The 18,287-nt window shown below is 50.2% G+C and overlaps 2 protein-coding genes across 3 annotated transcripts in view; one reads left to right on the plus strand and one right to left on the minus strand.

Moving 5' to 3' along the window:
* The window catches only part of LOC149358479 (uncharacterized), a 30,306-nt gene extending 20,351 nt beyond the window's left edge, over positions 1 to 9,955 (plus strand). For both annotated transcript variants that reach the window (XR_016288685.1, XR_016288684.1), the window contains 2 exons: positions 7,443 to 7,578; positions 9,521 to 9,955. The gene's annotated coding sequence lies outside the window, so the exon portion shown is untranslated. The remainder of the gene's footprint in view (positions 1 to 7,442; positions 7,579 to 9,520) is intronic.
* Positions 3,218 to 6,606, minus strand: LOC149358481 (uncharacterized). The gene is made up of 4 exons (XM_089575276.1): positions 5,817 to 6,606; positions 5,181 to 5,351; positions 3,920 to 4,119; positions 3,218 to 3,359 (listed from the first exon to the last, which is right to left on the minus strand). The coding sequence occupies exons 1-4, from the start codon at positions 6,531 to 6,533 to the stop codon at positions 3,218 to 3,220; spliced, it is 1,230 nt and encodes a 409-aa protein (XP_089431402.1). The 5' UTR covers positions 6,534 to 6,606.
* Positions 9,956 to 18,287: the final 8,332 nt, after the last annotated feature.

Here is an 18,287-nt window from a genome sequence, read left to right on the forward strand (position 1 = left end):
CGATGCAACCGGTCACTATTGTTTGTACATCATTATACAGCTGTCGGTATTGTTACGTTTTGCCGGGCTAGTAGCGTGTTCCACCAGGCATCGGGTCCAGGAGCACCGCCGCAGTGCCGAAGGAGGAAGGAACGTGGGCCGGAGACGGGGAGCAGGGGAAGAGAAGGAAAACTTGTATTCACATATTTACAAAGTTATTTACAAGCAAAAGAAACAAGGTAAGAGCTGAGAAGTCTCAGGGAAACGCTGAAGGAACCGCTCAGGGTATCGCCCCGGGAAATCTCCGATGAACGTGTCGAGCGCTTTAAATAGACCCTCCCGAGATCTTCCCGCCTTTTTCCGACAAATCGTAGGGACTTCGTCCAGGTGCCCCCCCAAGGTCGTTCCCCGGTTCGTCGCCTCCCTCGGCTGAGGCACTTGGATACTCGGAAGTGTCCAGAAGAGCGTGTTGTCGGGCTAGTCGGATCCCATATCTTGTTTCAAGGAAACGTCCAAAGGTGAACACCTGCCGCGGCGTCACCCCGCTGTTGACAAAAGAGCGAGGCGCGGTTGAATGGCAGACGCTCGTCTCCGCAGGTGGCAGCTAGCAGGCGTTGAGTCATGTCACCCTGGCAGATGCACACACAAAGTCGCAGGGTCAATACTGCTGCGTTGGGTGCCGTTTAAGGGGAACTCCGAAAAACACGTCGTGGCAGTTAGGCAGAAGTGGTGGTACGTGGAATCCAGGAGTCGTATCTGTCCCTTCGTGTCTGGTTCCACCTTTCAGGAGGTAGCATGGGAGCGCGTGCGTGAAGAAGGACCACTTTCGCAGAACCACGCACTGCCTCTGGGCATGGCCTAAGTGGATACAGGTGTGACGGGGACACACAAAGAGAGTTAGGGGGGGGGGGGGGGGGGGGGGGGGGTGGTAGAGACAACAATATCACTTCATTTTATATACCCATACCGAAATAAAATAAACATCGCCGCGACTGGGTTTCGAAACCCAGTTTCGAAAGCCGTTAAGTACACTTTATAACGGTGCGAAATAGGAAGGAGTATAAACAAGAAATATATAATTCAATACTTCAATAAAGCATGGAATAAATAAAAAATAAATAATAAAACTCGAAGTATCCCCCCCCCCCCCCCCCCCCCCCCCCCCCCCCCCCCCCCCCCCCCCCCCCCCCCCCCCCCCCCCCCTCTAAAAAGAAAGTTCCAGAGTCTCTGTGCACGGGGCTCTAAGCACTTCCCGAGGAGAGCACGTCACCTCGCTCAATCACAGCATTGTGTTGTCATGAACACCTGAGCCAAATAATGCACTTACACACGCGGCAGAGAACGGACAATCACGCGCGAAAATTGTTGGCAAGCACTTTCTGGCGACTTTTTAATGCTCGCCCCTTCCTCCGTCGCACCAGTTCCGAGATGGCTATTGATTAGATTCTTTCAGACGTCAGGCGGCTAGCATGGCTGCCGCCAATAAGCGACGTAGCTCCGGAGGGTCAGGAAGTTCCGCCTAGAGCTGTGCACGGGCCGCAAATTTCAGCCCGCGCCCGGCCCGAGCCCTACACTACTGACGGAGGCCCGGCCCGGCCCGACACTGAAGAAACCTAAGCCCGCCCGGGCCCGGCCCGAGTTAAGGCCCGGCCCGGGCCCGGCCCGACCTGCAAAACTGAAATTGAAGTGACGATGAAACAAAGAGATAATTTAAGGAAAATCAGTTTATTTCAATGTTTTTAATATGCTCGGCTCTCATGGTCTAGATGAAAATTAGTGAGTATATGCGAACACGGCGCATATAGAGAGTTATCACTCCAAGTTATTATGTAAAAACAACAAATCGTCCATTGATGACGGCTTGAGGCAAATGCGGCGCTCCTGCATAATGAACCCGGCAGCGCTGAAATTTCTCTCGCTGCTTGAACTGGTAACCGGAATGGCTAACACTTTCTTGGCAAGAAGAGAAAGCTTTGGGCAAGTCGCTGCCTTAATTGCTTCTTCAAAACTGTGATAGCTCAAACTCTGAGCAAGGGGTCGACTCTGTGGCCAAGTACTCGCTCAGCTCGTCTCTTTCGGCACTCCAATTGCTTATTTCGTCGCTCCACTCGCTGAACAAATCCATGCCCGGCTTTTTCGCAGGAGGTTGTTCTTGCACAGTTTCCGGTAACTCCTGGGGTGTCGACGCTACGAGCTCTCGTATGCGCCCGTACACTTGATCGCGCTCCTCGGCGGAAAGCATCCTAAGGTGCCGAAATTGTGGGCAGAACATCGTTGCTGTCTTGTGCTCCATGGTCAGGATAACCTTTTTCTTCACCTCACCTTCCTTTGTGCAGTGTCATTTGGGCTCGTGAGACCACCCATGTGGAGATTAGTTTCTAACCTTGCAACAGTAGGGCGGCTGGAGCCACGCAGGAGCAATCGCGATCGCGAAGCCCGGCCGGCCCGTCCGAGACAAATATACCGTGGCCCGAGCCCGGCCCGGGCCCGGGTGAATAGACTTCCGCAAGGCCCGAGCCCGGCTCGCGGGCCGGGCCGGGTACGGGCTTTCGGGCCGGCCCGAGCCCGTGCACAGCTCTAGTTCCGCCCCCGGCGGTGGGGCCAGCGGAGAAGCGCCGACGAGATGAGAGGGAAAGGCGCGGAGACGCTGAAATTCAAATTTTGTCTACAGATAACTCAGCTTGTACCAAAGCGCATCAAAAAAAAAATCTTTCTGGACGACATTCGTGAAGCGGCGTCCTTTAACGTTACAGGCATGCCGCAACTTTATTCGAACCCCTTTCAGAGCTCCTTTAACGTCTGTGCAGCAGACAGAATAGAATGTTTATCTGAGCCGTAATGCTTACGCAATGCATTCTACGCAGAATGCGTCAAATGAACTGCGAACAGCGAAGCGCTTGGCCACGGTGTACTCCGTCTGCCTGATGATGGAAATATTTTCATGAAATTTTTAGGAGGTCGTAGCGGCGGGTGGAGCTCTCAGTCCGGAACCCCATTGGCGTAGGCTGCTGTCCGCGCTCTTTCGATGAGTTATTTTTGACTCGTTTCGTCCGAGCTGGTCAGAGCTGCCTCCCACCCCTCCTGCGTTGGCTGGTTATTGACAGTGACCGCCTAATTTCGTTGGCAGGCCCATACCATATGGTACAGATCTGCCTTCTCCCCGCAGAATTTGCATTGTGAGTCAAATGACTCCGGGTCTATTGCGTGTAGTCTTCGTGGGTTGAAGAAGTTCCCCAGGTTATCGGCCGTCCTCCAGTGGCGTACAGCGGTAGGCCAGCAGACCTAGCCAGTCTTCCTGTGAATGTTCACATTTCTTCATGATCCGCTTTACCACCTGGACACCTTTCTCTGCCAGTCCGTTGGATTGTGGGTAGCGGGGGCTGGATGTGACGTGAGTGAAGTCGTATGCTCTTGCAAAGGCTGCGAACTCGTGACTGGCAAATTGTGGCCCGTTATCGGTGCACACTTCAAGTGGTACGCCGTACCTCGCGAACATGGCACTGAGTGCAGCGATTGCCGTCCTTGCAGTAGTGTCGACAAGTTTCTCGACTTCTGGGAAGTTAGAAAACGCGTCAAATGCCAGGATGTACGAACTTCCCCCAAAAGAAAAAATATCAACACCAACGCGATACCACGCACATCGAGGAACTGGGCGCATCAGCATTGGTTCTTGCGCTTGCTTGTAAGCAAACTCGCGGCAAGTCGGGCAACCCTTGATCAATACACTGATGTCACTGCTGAGACCGGGCCAAAAAACAAGACGACGGGCTCTTTCTCTGCATTTCTGTAGACCCAAATGCCCGGCATGAATTCTCGCTAAAATGCCACGCCGCATGGATTTTGGTACCACCACCTTCGTGCCTTTTAACAATATCCCATTTACGACGGAAAGCTCAGACGAAAATGGTTTAAGTTCCCCGTCGACATTCTTGCCAGTTGCCAGGCAAGAAATGACTGCCTGGAGGTATAGTCATCGCGGGCAGTTTCCAGCTGTTGACATGTTGCCTCCGTGACCATGTAGCCCAAGGCGGCAACTGCATGTACCTCAACGTCGTCAGTTGCGCCAGTGGTGTCGTCTCGAGCAACCGGCGATGATCGTGACAGCATGTCTGCCAAGATGAGGTGCTTTCCTGGGACATACTGCAATACAAAGTCGTATTTCAGGAGTTTCAAAAAAAACCTTTGGAGGCGGGGGGGCATGTCACAAATTCCTTTTGCAGCTATAGATAGTAGAGGTTTATGATCTGTCTCGATGAGAATCTTCTGTCCGTAAATGAACTGGTAAAACTTGTCGCAGCCAAAAGAAATGCTAAGCGCCTCTTTTTCAATCTGAGCATAACGCTGCTCAGCTTGCGTTAGCACACGAGATGCATAAGCCACTGGCCGCCATTGGCCGTTGTGGCTTTCGATGCGTCGCAAGTTATCTTAGATTCTTTTCGGGGGTCAAAGATGGCCAACACGGGAGTCGTGCTTAAAATCTGGACGACACTTTTCCACTCCCTCGTGTGGTTTTCAGTCCACTCGAATTCAGAGTGAGACTTGATAAGGGCTCGCAGCAACACGGTTCGCTCAGACAGGCGCGGAACGTATTTGCCAAAATAGTTCAACACACCGAGCATGCGCTGAACATCGGATTTGTTCTTGGGCACTGGCGTTTGCAGCAAACTTTCCACAAGCTTTGAGTTTGGCGAGATGCCCTTGCGTGTGATGATATCGCCTAGGAACTGCACTTTGGTGACGCAAAACTTGCATTTCTCTGCGTTGAACGTTAGGCCGACTTTTTCAGCTGCTTTCATTACTGCCACTAGTCTCTGGTCATGCTCTTGCTTGGTTTCGCCCCACACCAAAATATCATCGATGTAAACGTGTACACCGTGAATGCCATCGAAGACTTCACTCATCCGCTGCTGAAAAACTTCGGGAGCAGATGAGATAGCGAAAGGCAACCGGAGATAACGGTATCTTCCAAAGGGTGTAGAAAAAGTGCATATTTTGGACGTCTTTTCGTCAAGTGGTATCTGGTGAAAACCAGAATTTGCGTCCAAACAGCTGAAATAGGCTGCGCCGGCCAATTCCCCTTCCATGTCCTCACGCTTTGGGAGCTGGTAGTGCTGCCTTTTTACGTGCTCGTTTATTTTCCTTGGGTCCATGCAAACCCTAAGTTTGCCATCCTTTTTCTTAACCAAAACCAATGGGCTTACCCAGTCTGTCGGGCCATCCTGTTTGACGATGACGCCTGCACGCTCCATTCTACGCAGCTCCTCCCGAAGTGGTTTTCGCAGGGACAGGGGTACCCGTCGAGCTGGTTGAACAACTGGAATCGCGGATGGTTGCATGACCATGCTGTATGGTTGCTTCAGGCAGCCTAGCCCCTGAAAGACATGTTTGAAATCCTTGAGAGCTTGGTACTCCGAAGCATTTACAGTAGCCACCGTGCGATGGACAAGTCCCAGAGCTTCGCTTGCATCTAGTCTCAGAATGGCTTGACGGCCATTCTTTACAACAAAGAACTTCACGGTGGCGGAAGCGTTACCGATAGTTACTTCCTGTGTCGTTGTTCCGAAGTGACTTATGACACCCCCGGTGTAAGCTCTCAGAACCGCACTTGTGGGCGTTAACTGCTGTGACTCCCGAGTCTTGCGGTACATACAGAATGGTAACAGACTGGCCTGGGACCCGGTGTCTACTTTGAAGCAAATATTTTTTCCGGCAACTTGTGCTTCCACTATCCAGTCTTTGCTGCTTCCCTTTTCAGTTCCTACTTCTAGAATGTCAAAGTCGTCATCGCTGCTGTCTTTACTAACTTGTTCAACTTTAGATAGGCCTTCACAGCAAACCGCGAAGTGGTGAAGTTTTCGACATTCATGGCACTTTTTCCCGTAGGCTGGGCACTGTGTGGGCCTGTGCCGCCGGTTGCACTTTTTGCAACGGTACTGCTTCTTGCAGTCATCACTTTTGCTTCGCGATGGTGGCGCGTGCCTTGAAACAGCATCGACCCTGTCATCCGCGGCTTTCCAGACCTCGTTTCGTTGTGCGAGAGACTCTGCTACCTTGCACAATTCTTCAGCTTTCAGCAACGTTAAAGATTTCTCTCGAAGCATTTTCTCGCGCAGCTTTGAGTTATTCGTGCCAAACACGATCTGATCCCTGATCAGCGAATCATGCTGATCTCCGGAATTGCATTGCGCGGCTTGCTTTTTGAGGTCCCGGACAAACTTCTCGAAAGGTTCTCCATCTGCCTGCTTCCTTGAGCGAAACACATAACGTTCGTGAACTTCGTTGCTCACCTCGGCACAGTAGGACTCGAATTTTCCAACCACTGTTGCGTAATCGTCTTTGCTTTCGGCTGCCTCGAACTTGAACGTGTTGAACACGTCGAGCGCTTCATCACCGGCTATGCTCAGCAGGAGTGCGGCTTTTGCAGAATCGCTGCGAGGTTGCTCCTTCGTTGCGGTCGCCTGCAGGAACAGGTCGAATTTCTGCTTGAAACGTTTCCAATTTTCAGAGAGGTTGCCGGTCAGTTGCAAAGGTGGCGGGGCCTTTAGAAGTTCCATAGCTGTCGCAGAATCCCACTTCTGACACCATGTATCGTGATGTGTGTCGCACTAAGGATAGAGGCAACTACATGGTGGCAGGAACAAGAAGAACAGGAAGAGTTTATTAGCACCCCCTTTTATAGGCGATGGAGGGGGGCGGGGCAGTAGCAGTGCCAATCGTACAGTTTGCGGTAGCACTGATAAGACAATGCGCTGACATGATAAGGCAGACAGCGCATGCCCGATACATTGACGAAGGCAAAAAATGCACAGGAACACCTAATTACATTGACTTTTAATTCGATAGCATTAGAAGCTGTTGAGGGCCGCCGCGGTGGCTCAGCGGTTATGGTGCTCGGCTGCTGACCCAAGACGCTTGTTCGATTCCGGCCGCGGGGATTGAATTTCGTTGGAGGCTAAATACCAGAGGCCCGTGTGCTGTGCGATGTCAGTGCACGTTAAAGAACCCCAGGTGGTCGAAATTTCCGGAGCCCTTCACTACGGCCTCCCTCATAGCCTGAGTTGCTTTGGGACGTTAAACCTCAATAAACCAATAAACCAAACCAAGCTGTTGATATATTTAGGGATGTGACGTCACTTCCGGTCTAGTGATGTCCCTGTCCTCCAGCCAATGGGAATTATCAGGTGTGGTGACGTCACCTTCCTTCAGCCAATGACCCGGTCTGGTGAGGTCTCTTACCACCAGCTAACGAGAATGACCAGGTCTGGTGACGTCATTTCCCCCAGCCAACGGGAATTATTCGCTCTGGTGACGTCGTTTTCCTGCGGCCAGCGGTATAATTTTATGACCGATGGCACAATTTTTTTTTTCCCCAATGACACTTTTATTGCCATCGCAATAACACTCCAGGCTTACTCGTGGGAAGCCGGGTAAAATTATCCTTCATGGTGCCGTGAATGACGCAGGCGTGATCGGTGCCCTGGTGGCCACCGCGGTGGACCTGCTGGTGTTCTCGGCGAGCCCGCCCACCCTGCAGGTGTAGATTGAGATCCTCATGACGGTGCCCATCCTCTGGCTTCCTACATCGTCACCCGCGGACTGGTAAGCTCCAAGTTCTCGATGCGCTGTTAGAGCCCCGCGGGAGTAGGTCAAGAGCAAATTCAAGCACTCCTTAGAGCAGTGAGATCTTGATACTCGTTGGTGAACACCGGGCAGGGCCGGATTAAGAAAAGTGGGGGCCCTGGGATAATGCGCATCTAGGCCCCCTCCCCCTTTTCCTCCACTGATCCCCGTGCCCCCTGCTGCACTACTCGAGCCGCCGCGGTGGCTCAGTGGTTATGGCGTTCGGCTGCTGCCCCGAAAGACGCCGGTTCGATCGAATTAAAGTCCTGGATGAGTGGTGAGCGTGCTCGGCGCTGAGCCGAGTATCCGGGTTCAAATCCAGCCGCACGGCGGCCGCGTTTTGATGGAGGCGAAATGCAAAAATGCGCCCATATGCTGGGCGATTTCAGAGCACGTTAAAGATCCCCAGGTGGTCGAAATTATTCCCGAGAGCTCCAAAACGGCACCTCTTTTTTTTTTTTTTTGCTGCCGCGGTGAATCAGTGGTCATGGCGCTCGGCTGCTGACCCGAAAGATGCGGATTCGATCCCGGCCACGGCGGTCGAATTTCGATGGAGGCGAAATTCTAGAGGCCCATGTACTGTGCGATGCCAGTGCACGTTAAAGAACCCCAGGTGGTCGAAATTTATTGGCAGTCTGCTATCATTTTCTTGTACTAATGAATTATTTTTGGGGGCAAAACGTAATGCTTTTGCTTCACTGTCGGGCGACGTCTTTTGCAAATTTGTAGCTTGACACAGTAGAAAGAAAGACTGTGCATCCATCAAGGCGTTACAAATGCAAACTGTGGGCTTTGCACCAGATCTCCTTATTTGTTATTCAAAGAAAAGTCGTGGGAAAGTACATAATACTTGCCAATTAATGCTCCAAAGCTAGACAGAGGACATTGAAGGATGCCCTGCTGCGGTGTCCAGGTTACTTTTGACCACCGGCAGTTTTTTAATGTGTACTGGCATTCATGCATTCTAACAAAATATTGTTAAAATGCATAAATGCTGCTGTCAGTGTAGTCGGCATTAAAAGAAAAAATTCCGGTGGCCCTCCTGTCACTAAGTCACGTGACCTTGTGACGTTATCACAACCTGGATCTCAGAAACCCCACCAGTGGCTGTGTTTGAAACAGCCGCTGTTCCAAACATAGCCACCTTCTGTGGCAGTGGCACATCACTTAACCGCTCCTCCACTGTGCCAGGATCGGTAGGAGGACTTCCTCCGTTCAATAAATGTAAAGTAGGGAATGGCCAAAATTGCATACTTGGGCATGTAGGTAGAACCTAGGCGACAGAGAAGGACTACTTGTGCGAGAGGTATCAGTAATGCTATTGCATTGTATCCTTAAGTGTGGGTTAAGCGTTACGTGATGGCGAAGTAATTCTTAAGTTTAGGTTAAGTGTTACATGATGGCGTAGGAATTCTTAAGTGTAGGTTAAGCTTTACATGATGGCGAAGGAACGAGTAGTTTCCATGGCTGTGAAGTGATATGCCAAGAAAACCCTAGGCCACTGAAGGGACCATTTACGCTATCACATCATACCCTGAAGGCGGGGCTTAAATGCTCCATCAGGTTTTTGTCCCTAGCTAAATGCATATGAGCATTGAAACCGTGGTGTGGTGCTCGTCAGCTAAGTGCCTAAGCCACTGAGTTTATGTGTAAACATTGGATTAGGGCGCTTAGCTTGTACTAGCTAAGTATAATAAGCCTCTTAGTAATCAACTTGCCTAACTTTGTTTTCTGGTGGCAAGATGTATTAGGCTGTTTCATTTCGACCAAGTTGTCTATCCACTGGAGAGAGAACTTAGAGCAGTCAGAATAATGAACACAACAGGAAGGGCACTTCTCACTGTACTTCCGGTGGTTGACCCTCTTGTCTGTCCTGGCTTCACTTGTTGCATCAAGTTGCTGATTGTATGGTTCTACACAGGGCGCGTGGCTATTGAATACTTGGATCCAAACCCCGAAGTGCAGAAGTACGCTTTCAAGTGTCACCGTGCCAAAGACAGCAATGGCATCGAGCTCATCTACCCTGTGAACGCAACTGTGAACGCATTCCACAACTTGTACAACACATTTGTGGCGGGAGACAGTGACGGCCACGTGAACATCTGGGACGGCTTCAACAAGAAGCGTCTCTGTCAGTTCCACAAGTACCCATCGAGCATTGCATCCCCGGCCTTTAGCCATGATGGCTCGCTGTTGGCTATTCATTCCTCTGCGAACAGGGCGAGATTCATAAAAAACCGCACGACGCCATCTTTGTGCGTCGTGTCACTGATCAGGAGACAAAGCCGAAACAACTCCATTATCACTGACTTGTTTTTTTATTTCTTTATTTTATTCAATAAACATGAATGTTTAACTATGAACACCTGTACTGTCTCCACTTCAGCACCCCTTTTGAAGTGACCTTGTGAATTGTTCTTTTTCCGTTTTCATTTTGCTGGATGACTTTTGAGCTTATAAGCTTTTAAGCAACAGGCATTAGCTGCATATGGAAAGTGTACAGCTTGGTTGATTTCAAGAAGCAAAATTGGTTGTTAGTAAGTGGAGCTCAATGCTCACAGTACTTTCATCCAATATTTTCCTTGTTTGCATTAGCTGAACTCAAATTAGAATATCGAAAATTCGAACTCGCCAGAATCGAGCTTTTGGTTCATTCGAACTGACGAATTGGCCGCGTCTGACTTACGTGTATCTCAGTAAGAAAAAATGCCCACTAATTTGAATGCACGAGCGAGTGCCACTGTTAATTCGCTCAGTCTGAGCTGAGATTTGCCATCGGGCATCCGCAGGCCAGAAGTTGAGTGGTCGCACGTCAGTAACCACGGCGAACGATTGCATAAGCTGCCACGCGCAGTCTGCTGCGCTGAAATTAGCCATGGTTTCTTTGCGGCAACCGAAAGCTCCTCGCGAACATAAACGTAAGCCCAGCTGTGCTGCTGAGAAACGTAGCAAAACATTTTAAAATTCTATGTTTTGGGCATAGGAACGTCTCTTTCCGCTTGGTAAGCGGCTTTGGGCAGAGTTTCGTGAGAATAGTATGGCAACACTGGGATAGCAGACGGCGAGTACGTCTCACGAAACTCTGCCGCGGCTTTTGTGGAAACCCTCGCACATTGACTTACATTAGAGGAGTGAAGACTGTCACCAACGCTGAAATCACATACACAGCCAGTTTAAACCACTAGAGTGGTTTATCACTGAAACAATGTTATTTATTTCTGTCACCAATATCGGCAACTGTTATTTTGCTGGTCCTGGACTAGGGTGACTCGTATCCCCATCGAGGCGCCCAGTTGTGGACGTGATGTCACTGCCGTTGTTACCGTGGTGGCAGTCGTAACTTAAAAAAAATATATCTAGAAAATCAGAGCTAAATATAACGATTTACTTGTAGTGGCAAACAAAAAAGTCAGTGGTGGGAATGCTGCGGCGATTGCGCAAACTTGCGCCTTTATATTAAATCTGATACATGCTGCTACAAAGTGCCGAGGGGCTGCACATGCGCGGGAAGGCTTAGCGCGGTTTACGTGTCCGCTGTTTGGAACGCCTTTGTCGGTGACTGCTTTGCACCCGCCGCGGTGACTCAATTGTTAGGCGCTCGGCTACTGTGCCGCAGTACCTGGGTGCGAACCCGACCGCGGCGGCCGCGTCTAAATGGAGGCGAAATGCGGAAGGCGCCCGTATTCTGCGATGTTAGTGCATGTTAAAAATCCTCAGGTGGTCGAAATTATTCCGGAGACCTCCACTGCGGCACCGCGGGTGCACAGTACCATGTAGTAACTGAGCTGACGTCGCATGAACAGAGGCTTCGGACGACGTAGGCGGGACTCGTCTCAGGATATTAGGGACGGAAACTACCTCGACCGGGTAGTTTTGCCGGTAGAAATCCGTCAATGCATTAGAGTCGGAGCGCTCCAAGAATGTGCTGGTGGGTCGTCACGATGGACGGAGAGGGCCAAGGCGCAGCTCCTTAGAGAAAAATACTCGGGGGATGGAAGCACCGTGGAGTCTCCGCTGGGAGCATTTCCCGCAAGGTAGTAGCCTCTGCAGTTACGCGAGCAGAGTTGGGATGGCTGAAGAGGATACTACAACGCTAGGAATTACTCAGGAAGGCGCCAGCACCATTCTTTGCGATTACAAGACGGTCCTCCGCAACATTGCGCGACGGCGAATCTTCGCCACCGAGTACCACGATGCCAAAAGGCAGGAAAGTTATTGGCCTGGTTTGGGTCCCGGCTCATGAAGGGGCCGCTCACCAGTACGCTCGAGGTTTTGTCAGCCGTGCTGGTGAGGAAGACTCCGACGCGGGGACCTTGCGAAGTGAGACGCTGGACAGCTGCCAGGCCATGGCGAGTTATTACAGAGATCTTAGGGGCGAGTCTGCCTCCCCCGAATACGTCGCTGAGCCGAGATCAAGCCACCACGGGGAGGCGACTGCAGACACGGTCGCTGCCAAATTCATGGATCAGTGCGAATATATTTCTGATCTAGTAAATCCTTACTGCCAGCGTTGCGGTGAACTAGCAACGCTGGATCACATAATTTGGGATTGCGCGGAGGATCTGTCTCCAGCAGGCCTGGTTATAGCTCCCTCAAAAGCATGGGAAGCGTACAGTCCAAGGCCGTGGCAAGAGTGCAAGAGGTAGCCAGAAATATTTTTCGGGGGTGTCATTCGGCGCCGGTAGAAAAGTAAAAGAAAGCCTGCGCCCAAACAGTATCGTAGTCCATAGAGTTAAAATACTTTTAATTGCTTTCATAAAGCCGAAGGGTCCGTCGTTTCGTTCACTCTAATCTCTACATAAAATACTTGTGCACACAGGATTGCGTGAACTTGATTCGCAGAGAACATACGTAAAAAACGAAAAGTCGCGGCAGTTCCAAAACAACACAAGAGCTTCTGCTCAATAGCAAAGTCAGCAACTGCGAACGAATGGTATTTGTCAAAATTTTTACTTCATGTATGTAAACCTGCGCCCGGCCGCAGAGGCGCTTAAATGAAGCACTTTTTATTTTCGTAATAGTTTATGATCATTTGAGGACAACGCAAAGGATGAAAAAGTAGGCTGACGTGAAAAGGTATGTTTAATCGGGTGAACTGTGCCTACTGTTAAAAGGAGTGCCATACTTCGTGCGGTAGCGAAGAGGTGTGATTCTTCTCAGCAATAAGTTCCGCTTCCTATTCTAGAGCCACGACAACGTAGTACATACATCAATCTTTTCAGGAATAAACCAACACTCTTCTTATTTTTGCTTTTACATTTTAATATATCGATGCGGTGTGTAAATAGCATCGGCGAAATAAAAAGGCCGAAAGGTGTGAGAGAGAGAGGAGATGCGGCACTCAGAAAATTTCGGGGGGGGGGGGGGGGGGGGGGGAAGGGGTGCTCTGGCACTGACCCCGCAATGTGCAATATTCGCAACATTCGCAATATCCACAATATTCGCAATGTGCTTTCCTTCACTGTTTATGCTCTAGTGATATAATGGTAACGTTCCAAGGCGCCCGTTCAAGTGAGCGCGGTTTCATCGATAACCTGCCTTATTCCGTTGCCGTCTCTCCTATCGGGGTGAATAGGTGACGTTGCACTTGCATGAAGCAGCCTGAAAAAAGTCAGTCGAGCGCGGTAGGGCGAGAGCCTAAAACTTAGGTGAAACAATGCGATCGCCGCCTAAAAAAAAAAGAAACAAAGGTTTTTGCTGTAGCCTCAGATGGAACACGTGCGAGGTAAGGCAAAAGATAAGGTCACACCCGCTTGTTCTCGGCACGGCGGGCGAGAATTCGCGAGATTAGGCCTAAGTCTACCGGGCAGTAGCGATGCGGCGGCAGCATGGCCGCGCCCTTTCAGTGGTGCTCGGGTGTAATTATCTTAATTATTGGGGACGTTGTTGGAAACTGACCTTGACTGAGTGAACTAATGAAACCCTTCCTGCCTCGCTCGTCGAACTGTGATGTCTCCTGAAGCCCTGCATTAATTGGGGCCTTGAAACTATTGTCAAGTTAGAGTCGGACCAGAATTGAAGAACCCAGCTATTACCGCGGCGCCTGACAACGTCGTGTTTGTGCCACCTGTTCGCCTGTCCATCGCTAAACACGGCGGATAACCTCTTCAATCACGAAACAACGAACTTCTGCAAAGGTGCCACTGCTGCCAGCCAGTCAACGAAGTGCGGTGTTTTCGGCGTCGCCCCTTCAAAGGGGGAACTCGGCTTCCATGGACGATGCCTTCCCAAAGCTTCATCCGCGGCAGCAAGAACGGTAAGTGCGATTACAATCGGTCCGTTCTGCTACTCGCACTGCTGGATTCGCGAGTTTTGCAATACTAGAGCTTCTGTTAGCGTAGAAAATGCGCTGAACGCACTTACGAAGATAGCGTAACAACTTTTATCCGGAGTGATTTCTGGCGCCAGTCGCAGAAGCACAGCTAGCTGTAAGCAGGGATAGGCAACATGCGATCATGTGTAGCTGAGGGGTGATCGCGTGTCTGTTGTTGGTCTAGAAGTTAGGGCACAGCTGCAAGCAACGATAGGCAGCACGCAGTGATGTGTAGCTGAGAGGTGATCGCTGATCTAAAAGTCAAAGGCACACCCTGAGACGAGCATCTCTTCTAGAAAGCAGGGAGGGAAGTAAGCACCGAAGTTGTCGCTCAGCGATTACTGCAGATTAAGGAATTAAAAGCACTGTTTTTCCCGGTACCACAGGGATGGAACTTTCGTACCAGTGGGTTTAAGCATTATCCTTTAGGAGAGAAAAGGAAATGTGGGGAGGTTAGCTGGAAGAGGACACCGGATCGATACCCTGCACTGGGGGAAATGGATGAGAGGATGTCAAGGTGCACGAGAAACGGTAAAGCGCTGTTCTCTAAAGAATGAAAGAGCCGTTCCACTTCGTAACACCTTAGAAGCCTTCATTTTTTAGGTGATAGAAAGGCACGAGATTGGCTAGCATCGGCCCGAATGCTCCGTCTTTTGCATCGATTGCACTGGCACGCATATATTGACGAGGGGTCCCGAAGTTTCGCCGAGACTTCAGCCCACTCAAGTTGCGCTACTATGAACTATGTCGAGGGCATTTTGTTGGCACTGTGTGGAGGGGGGTGGGCATTTTGCTGAACTGCGTGGAGGGCATTGTGCTGCCGGCTGCCTGCCTCAGCTTGATGTGCCGCCCTGCGTTCGCACAACAGAGTACGCGGCCCTGTAATTAGCCACAATGTGTACGCAGAAGCAGAAAACCTTCGCAACGTTGTCGCAAAAAAGCCCTTGGCGTGAAATTCCCAACTATTCGGCTCCGGCATACATGATCGTATCGCACAGATCTTCATTAACTCGTCGCGTTCTTTTATTTTTGATACCTTTTGATCGGCCACAACAAGAAGTAGGACCAGATTCATGCCAAGGTGTCTCAGACACGATGCGCTGCCAAGTTCCAATGCTATCGGGATTTGTTCGCCTATCTACGTAGCGGTTTGTTGCGATTATCTTTACAGTCACCATTCAGGTTCATCACTGCCGACGCGCGGCCTAGCAATCGTCTTTCGCCAGGACTCGCGTATGCGCGCCAGACGTGATTAGAAGGCTGGCGAAATATCGCAGTTTTGAAGCGAAAAGCTTCACTACCCGCACTACAGCCGCGCTTAGCGTGAGCCGTCGGAGCCAAGATTTGCCGCAGCTGCGCATGCGCGAAACCGAGCGACGTCACGCGCGGCGCAGGTGGCCGCAGCCGCCGCCGCGCCGACTCCGCCGCCTGACCGTTTGGCGCAGCCGCGCGCTACTGCGCATGTGCGCCGCCTCCTCACCGCCGCTACTACTGCGCGCTCGCCTCCTCGACACCGTTTGACCTTTCGCTGCAGCCGCGTGTTTACCACAGTTACTACGTATGCGCAAGGAGGGCTATATAACGCGCTTGCCTACACCGTTATCGTGGTGCTCCCAGTGCATTGTGCGCGAACTGCGACAGCCATGACGTCAAGCAAAGCATAACTGCAGCTTTTCGCTTGTATATCCAGGCTTAACCAGAGCTAAGCCACTGCCATTTTTTTTTTTCACTTATGATTTCGCAATGTTAGAAACTGTTCGCAGAGAAGTATGTATACGGGCTTTGCCAAAAACACCATATATGTTTCACCTAAGATGTTCAGCAATTTTTTAATATGGGCTTTTTCAGTTAGAAGAGTGCTTTTTATCTGCATAGCATTGTCAGCGGTATAGCTCATCAGAGTACTGCTAAAACATGCTAACTTGTAGGCTGGTTAACTAAACTTTGCAGTTGTTGCTCAGTTTTATTTAGTGAGATGCGTGAAATCCTTCGTGAGTAATATCCATGCCAGTTTTTAGAATTTCGAAAACGCATTTACTTTCGCCCCGCCACGGTGGCTCAGTGGTTACGGCGCTCGGCTGCTGACCCGAAAGACGCGGGTTCGATCTCGGCCGCGGAGGCCGAATTTCGATGAAGGCGAAATTCTAGAGGTCCGTGTGCTGTGCGATGTCAGTGCACGTTAAAGAACCCCAGGTGGTCGAAATTTCCGGAGCCCTTCACTAAGGCGTCCCTCATAGCCTAAGTTTCTTCGGGACGTTAAACCCCAATAAACCAATAAACCAAACCAAAAGCATTTACTTTCGGTGCTGTGAGCCAACAATTTTGCCTACGTCGCGTCAAAATACAAGCGCTCTCGAAAAGCTTGCAGGCGAAGCAACCCCTGCAGTGCTCGTCCAAATAGCCAAAATATGTTGGGCCATAGCGCGGAGAGCAGCTGCGTTTCAATTCTAAAAACTGATATTCATATTATTTGCGCTGGGCCACATGCCTATCAGTAAATAAGGAGACTAACAGTAATAATTAAAAGTTCACTATTTTATATCAGTTACCATCCTACTAGTTAGTAGTTCTTAACTGTATTCTGATGCGCTACACTGCGGACAATGCTGTGCTGAAAAAGCGCTCGTGTAGCTCAAAAAGCCCATTTTCAAAACTCGCAGGTCTTCTTAGGTGAAAAACTCGGTATGTAGTACAGCCTACCTAGTTCGAATCCGGGCCATGCACCGTGGCTCGCTTTGGCGGTCCAAATCTGTCGGCTGTGAGGCGAACTGTTGCTCACCTGTCCGGGACTTCCCAGAGTGCTATAGACAGCCCCAGTAGACGACATATCAACAAACTTTTTTTGGCTGTTTTCCTACAGCGGTTGCATAGTCCAGCGCAACATGAAGGTTCACTGTCGCATAGGCCGAAAGGCACCAACAACTTATTACTGGTGTAAGGTTCGTTTACTCGCCAGCCAATAATAAAAATGGCGGTACAGTGTTGAGAAACCTAATGACTAGCTGTGCTGATGTGTGCTGTACTCAGCCTTCTTGAGGTATTACACAGCGTTAGAGTACTTTATTTTAGGTGAATTAGGCCCGAAGTGATCGCCTGCAAATCGCCAGACTACGTATTATCGTGCTCAGCATGCAGTTCAGCGCCTGCATTCGACGTCGACCATGCAGCGGTATGCGCTACGCGGTCGCAAGGTTAGTTGGTGGAGCGTTGTCTAAGAAAAAGTAAATATAGCTGTAATTTAAACGCACACTGAATAGTAATCTGAACTCGTCTTTTTACCGCGGGAACTCGATCTACACGTTCTAGGAATTCTTAGAAATTTCGAATTATAGTCCTGTGCGACCGATTTCCTCAATTTAAATCGAATTAAACTTCCGTCTCCCGCCTTTTTTTGAACTCGCCGCAGACGGTAGGAGGAGTCAACCGATATTTCAACCATTTCCGTGGCGGCTTGCCGCTCTGCCATCGGCGGAATGATACGTACCGGTCGGCGAAAGCAAAGAGTCCGCGCGTATTTTTATTTCTGTGGGCCTAATTTGCGGCTATGTAGCCTCTGGCTGGAGTAATTTATTCACGGCAACCTAAAAAACAAAATACAAGCGAAAGCGAAGCCGCCACACGACCGCCTGAAAGGCACTTCACGCGTTAGTTGACTCCTCCTACCGTCTGCGGCGAGTTCAAAAAAAGGTGGGAGCCGGGATGTTTAATCCGATTTAAATTACGGAAATCGGTCGCACAGGACAATAATTCGAAGTTTCTATGAATGCTCGGAACGTGTAGATCGAGTTCCCGCGCTAAAAAGACTAGCTTCGATTACTCTTCGGTGCACCTTTAACACACACCACACAGAAAGACTGACGGGACGGGACGGGCTCCGAACGACAGCGCCCGTCCTGTCCGCCTTTCTGTGTGCTGTGTGTTACATTAGCCCTGTTTTTACCTTTTGTTAGATAGACACCGCTTGAATGTGTCGTGATGGACACTGCAGAAGACCATGCACTTTCTAGTACCAGCTGCGTGTATAACTTTCCGACACCGCCGGGCGACCGCTGCTTTGTGATTGGAGCTCCGCCTATAACTTGAGTATTTCAAGACATAGTGAGCGCCATGGTGTCCGTTCAAATGTTCATGGCGTCTGTGGCAACAGTGTTCAGAGTTTCGCTTGAACAGCGTGGGATCCCCACGACTGTATGGTACACGAGTCACTGTCGCTGCTATGTCGACTTTCTTTCGATTATCCCAGGCAAAAGTTAATTCACCCAAGAAATGGTTTGCTTTGGAAGTCACATTTACAGACCTGCCTGCATTTTGTAACCGCTACGTAACTCTATGCTGAGCCACGTTGCAAACTTTACTACGTTTTCTGGCGTGCAGG

Source organism: Amblyomma mixtum, chromosome 2 (genome assembly GCF_055824585.1).
Source record: "Amblyomma mixtum isolate Tamu chromosome 2, ASM5582458v1, whole genome shotgun sequence".
Taxonomy (NCBI): Eukaryota; Metazoa; Arthropoda; class Arachnida; order Ixodida; family Ixodidae; genus Amblyomma; species Amblyomma mixtum.